At 55.4% G+C, this 5,396-nt stretch overlaps 2 protein-coding genes across 2 annotated transcripts in view; one reads left to right on the top strand and one right to left on the bottom strand.

Moving 5' to 3' along the window:
• LOC138356005 (uncharacterized) overlaps positions 1-501 on the bottom strand; it is a 121,953-nt gene extending 121,452 nt beyond the window's left edge. The window contains exon 1 of the mRNA XM_069311552.1: positions 1-501. This exon is cut by the window's left edge and continues 125 nt beyond it. Coding sequence (XP_069167653.1) covers positions 1-17 — 17 coding nt within the window. The 5' untranslated portion in view covers positions 18-501.
• Positions 502-2,742: 2,241 nt separating this feature from the next.
• LOC138356004 (mucin-19-like) lies at positions 2,743-4,476 on the top strand. The gene has a single exon (XM_069311550.1). The coding sequence runs from the start codon at positions 2,743-2,745 to the stop codon at positions 4,474-4,476; it is 1,734 nt and encodes a 577-aa protein (XP_069167651.1).
• Positions 4,477-5,396: the final 920 nt, after the last annotated feature.

The raw sequence follows: 5,396 nt of genomic DNA, 5'->3' as shown, positions 1-5,396 counted from the left end.
TGTGTCCGCTCACTCATGGTGTGCGTTGAATCCCACAGGTGGCGTTAGTGGGCATGAGGCGGCCCGGGCACGTGGCGGCAGGGGGCGTGCTGGTGCTGCCACGTGTACCGTGCACGTGGGGTAGGGGGCGTGCTGGTGCTGCCACGTGTACCGTGCACGTGGAGTAGGGGGCGTGCTGGTGTCACCACGTGCACCCCAAGTCACTAAATAAACAAATAAGTGAACGCTAACGTCAAACACAGAAAATGAACGCTAATAAGAGGTAAATAAACTCGCGAAAGCAAGTCCACGCTGCAAAAACAAATGAATGGACAAAATATAGAGAACAGAACACAGTTCTCCCCCAGGACGTGACTGAGAGGGAATTTGTTTCGTTGTTGACACAGCTATAAACGGGTCACACTGGTGATGTGGTCTGGCGGGGTGCGAGTGAGGGCGTGCGGGCCCCGGAGTGAGAGAGAGGCGGACCAGCCAGCCACTGACTGGGAGCAGCTGACGGTACGGCACTCCACCACCGACTGACTGCTGGCGGAGCCTCGCTCCGACCCCAGCCCTGGCCCCGCCCCCCTGTCCAGACCCCGCCCCAGGCCCAGGCCCCTGCCCAACCCCCTGCCCCGGACCCGGCCTGGCCCCGCCCCCCTGCCCTGACCCCGCCCCCCTGCCCTGACCCCGCCCCCCTGCCCTGACCCCGCCCCCACCCCCTGCCCTGGCCCAATCCCCACACCCAGCCTCGGTCCAACCCCCCTGCCCCGTACCTGGCCTGGCCCCGCCCCTGCCCCTGCCCCGGCTCATGGATTTGTGCTATGTTGCATAGATTTATGTTGTATTGCATAGATTTATGCTATGTTGCATAGATTTATGCTATGTTGCATAGATTTATGCTATGTTGCATAGATTTGTATGAGGTTGCATTTTTTCCTAAATACATTAATTTTGTAGATTGAAGCAACAAAAATAATGAGAAACACAAAGTTATCAAGAGAGATGATCTTTTAAATCCCCGGATTTTTATGTAAGACAAAAAATTAATGATTTTATTTACCTGTACGAGCGCCCATTAATTATCTGCTTCTGGGTTCAAATAAAATGAGATTATATATACCTACTCAACGGCATAAGTGTGTGACAGTGACAAATAACCAGGCCATCGTTGGCGTTAATTAAGACACTTGCGTGGACATGTTCCTGGTATATAAAGTACACACACACACACACACTGTTGACTACTGACTACTGAGTGGGGACTGTTGTGTGAGGGTTGCGCTTTTGTCTATAAGGCAAGGAGGCGGGCACAGGGGCAGTAAGTCCGTACGTAACAAAAGACTTTGCCCGTCACCCAACGTGCCCAAAAGCTTCTCCCCCCCCCCCCCGTCAGCCTACGTATCGTCAGCCTCCTGTCCAATTAAAAGTTCAGCGGCTGTTGAACTTAGGTTGTTCCGGGCTGGCCCAAAACTTGGGAAAATATCACTTACATTAGAAAATATATGTCGGAAAATTAAATCGTATCTGCCGGCAGAGAATCTATTAAGTTTGAGCAGAATCGGTCTAAAAAGTTGTTGATTCCACTAAGTATTAGGAAGTGTGAAGCAAACTACCCAAGTTCCTCCATAATGCTCGCATAAATAGATTTTTTTTACCCTCAGGAGATTCTGGGTGGCGGGCTGTTTCTGTCTCTGTGTCTCTGTATCGCTCTCTCTCTCTCTCTCTCTCTCTCTCTCTCTCTCTCTCTCTCTCTCTCTCTCTCTCTCTCTCTCTCTCTCTCTCTCTCTCTCTCTCTCTCTCTCTCCCTCTCTCTCTCTCTCTCTCTCTCTCTCATATACTCTGTATCTCATCAAACATTACAAAATCAAGAAAGTTCAAAACGCTACAAAACCACAAAGTAAAATATAACAAAAGTTTTCAGAAATCGATGACCTATTTGGAGCGAAAGGTAGCGTCGTCTCGGCCCATAAAGTGTCCGAATTTTTACAGCTTTTTTTGCATACAAATCGAATTAAAACAACTACACTCTTGCGTCTCCCGCTCTCATTCTCTCTCTCTTCCTTGTCCTGACTCTCGTGCGTTCACGCTGATTCTCATTCTATGTCCCTGCCTCACTCCTGTTCTCACACTGCCGCTCTTACACGACTCACATAAAGCCTCTGAGCGGTTACACGACTCATATGAAGCCCCTGAGCGGATACACGACTCACATGAAGCCCTTGAGCGGTTACACGGCTCATATGAAGCCTCTTGAGCGGTTACACGTCTCACATGAAGCCCCGTGAGAAGGTACTTGACTCACATGAAGCTCCCCTGAGCAGTTAAACGATTCACATGAACCCCCCCCCCCCCCCCTGAGCAGTAAGCCTGAGGACTGCTTAGATACCAGACCGTCAGGATCTTAATGACGTCCTGACGTATGTACACCTACTCTTGGGGTGCACATACGCCCCGGCTCCATTAGGGAGCACAGTCGCACAATTAGGAGGCAGGGATATCCTCCAGTGTCAGGGTGACCGTCAGGGTATCCCAGGCCGTCTCAGAGTGTCTCAGGGCGTCTCATGGTGTCCCATGGCGTTCCAGGGTGTCTCCTGGCGTCTCAGAGCGTCTCAGGGTGTCTCATGGTCTCATGGTGTCTCAGGGTGCCTCAGGGCGTCTCAGGGTGTCTCATTGCGTCTCAGGGTGTCTCATTGCGTCTCAGGGTGTCTCATTGCGTCTCAGGGTGTCTCAGGGCGTCTCAATGTGTCTCAGGGTGTCTCAATGTGTCTCAATGTGTCTCAGGGTGTCTCAGGGCGTCTCAATGTGTCTCAGGGTGTCTCAGGGCGTCTCATGGTGTCTCAGGGCGTCTCATGGTGTCTCAGGGCGTCTCAGGGTGTCTCAGGGTGTCTCAGGGCGTCTCAGGGCGTCTCAGGGTGTCTCAGGGCGTCTCATGGTGTCTCAGGGTGCCTCATGGTGGCTCAGGGTGTCTCACGGCGTCTCAATGTGTCTCATGGTGTCTCAGGGCGTCTCATGGTGTCTCAGGGCGTCTCAGGGTGTCTCAGGGCGTCTCAATGTGTCTCATGGTGTCTCAGGGCGTCTCATGGTGTCTCAGGGCGTCTCAGGGTGTCTCAGGGCGTCTCATGGTGTCTCAGGGCGTCTCAGGGTGTCTCAGGGTGTCTCAGGGTGTCTCAGGGTGTCTCAGGGCGTCTCATGGTGTCTCAGGGCGTCTCATGGTGGCTCAGGGCGTCTCAGGGTGTCTCAGGGCGTCTCATGGTGTCTCAGGGCGTCTCAGGGTGTCTCAGGGTGTCTCAGGGTGTCTCAGGGTGTCTCAGGGCGTCTCATGGTGTCTCAGGGCGTCTCATGGTGGCTCAGGGCGTCTCAGGGCGTCTCAGGGTGTCTCAGGGTGTCTCAGGGCGTCTCATGGTGTCTCAGGGCGTTTCATGGTGGCTCAGGGCGTCTCAGGGCGTCTCAGGGTGTCTCAGGGTGTCTCAGGGTGTCTCAGGGCGTCTCATGGTGTCTCAGGGTGCCTCATGGTGGCTCAGGGTGTCTCACGGCGTCTCAATGTGTCTCATGGTGTCTCAGGGCGTCTCATGGTGTCTCAGGGCGTCTCAGGGTGTCTCAGGGCGTCTCAATGTGTCTCATGGTGTCTCAGGGCGTCTCATGGTGTCTCAGGGCGTCTCAGGGTGTCTCAGGGCGTCTCATGGTGTCTCAGGGCGTCTCATGGTGGCTCAGGGCGTCTCATGGTGGCTCAGGGCGTCTCAGGGTGTCTCAGGGTGTCTCAGGGTGTCTCAGGGCGTCTCATGGTGTCTCAGGGCGTCTCATGGTGGCTCAGGGCGTCTCAGGGTGTCTCAGGGCGTCTCATGGTGTCTCAGGGCGTCTCATGGTGGCTCAGGGCGTCTCAGGGCGTCTCAGGGTGTCTCAGGGCGTCTCATGGTGTCTCAGGGCGTCTCATGGTGGCTCAGGGCGTCTCATGGTGGCTCAGGGTGTCTCAGGGTGTCTCAGGGTGTCTCAGGGTGTCTCATGGTGGCTCAGGGCGTCTCATGGTGGCTCATGGTGTCTCAGGGTGTCTCAGGGTGTCTCAGGGTGTCTCATGGTGGCTCAGGGCGTCTCATGGTGGCTCAGGGTGTCTCAGGGTGTCTCAGGGTGTCTCAGGGCGTCTCATGGTGGCTCAGGGCGTCTCATGGTGGCTCAGGGTGTCTCAGGGCGTCTCATGGTGTCTCAGGGCGTTTCATGGTGGCTCAGGGCGTCTCAGGGCGTCTCAGGGTGTCTCAGGGTGTCTCAGGGCGTCTCATGGTGTCTCAGGGCGTCTCATGGTGGCTCATGGTGGCTCAGGGTGTCTCAGGGTGTCTCAGGGTGTCTCAGGGTGTCTCAGGGTGTCTCAGGGTGTCTCAGGGTGTCTCAGGGTGGCTCAGGGTGTCTCAGGGTGTCTCAGGGCGTCCCAGTAATATCTGGTGTCCACGGAGCCCCGCCCAGCGCAGCTTCCCACCTGCGCTGTTTGAAATATTTAAGGTTTGAAATGATACTGAAAATTCTATAAACTATTGACCTCTTTTTTTCCCAGTAAATCATATTATATTTTAGTTTAGGAAGAATACATTACACACACACACACACACACACACACACACACACACACACACACACACACACACACACACAGGAAGCAGCCCGTAACAGCTGTCTAACTCCCAGGTACCTATTTACTGCTAGGTAACTGGGGCATCAGGGTGAAAGAAACTCTGCCCATTTGTCCCTGCCGAGTCCAGGAATCGAACCCGGGCCACAGGATTACGAGTCCCGCGCGTTATCCACTCAGCTACCAGACCCCCTAGGGCGTGTGCGTGCGTGCGTGCGTGCGTGCGTGAGAGAAAGAGAGAGACAGAGTATCACCTTATTAAAACTTTGGTGGACTTAGCCAAACTTCGCCACGACACCGTAAATTCAACCCCTGCCAAACCGGCTCGACCCCCTCTCTCTCTCTCTTCCTCCCTTCGCATCTTACTCTCTCCCTCTCTCCCCAGGTTCCCTCTCCCCCTCCCTCTCCCTCCTCTCCCTACCCGTGCATGCCTCCGTCCCATCTGCACCGTCAACACCGTAGTTCTGCTCCCCCCCCCCCACACAGCACCGTGACACCGTAGGTGTGTCCACTACAGCACCGTGACACCGTAGGTGTGTCCACTACAGCACCGTGGCACCGTAGGTGTGTCCCCCACAGCACCGTGGCACCGTAGGTGTGTCCCCCACAGCACCGTGACACCGTAGGTGTGTCCCCCACAGCACCGTGACACCGTAGGTGTGTCCCCCACAGCACCGTGACACCGTAGGTGTGTCCCCCACAGCACCGTGACACCGTAGGTGTGTCCCCCACAGCACCGTGACACCGTAGGTGTGTCTCCCACAGCACCGTGACACCGTAGGTGTGTCCCCCACAGCAC

This window comes from Procambarus clarkii, chromosome 70 (assembly GCF_040958095.1).
Source record: "Procambarus clarkii isolate CNS0578487 chromosome 70, FALCON_Pclarkii_2.0, whole genome shotgun sequence".
In the NCBI taxonomy this organism is placed as follows: Eukaryota; Metazoa; Arthropoda; class Malacostraca; order Decapoda; family Cambaridae; genus Procambarus; species Procambarus clarkii.
Note: the sequence above shows the minus strand (reverse complement) of the source record. Positions and strands in the feature narration are given on the sequence as shown.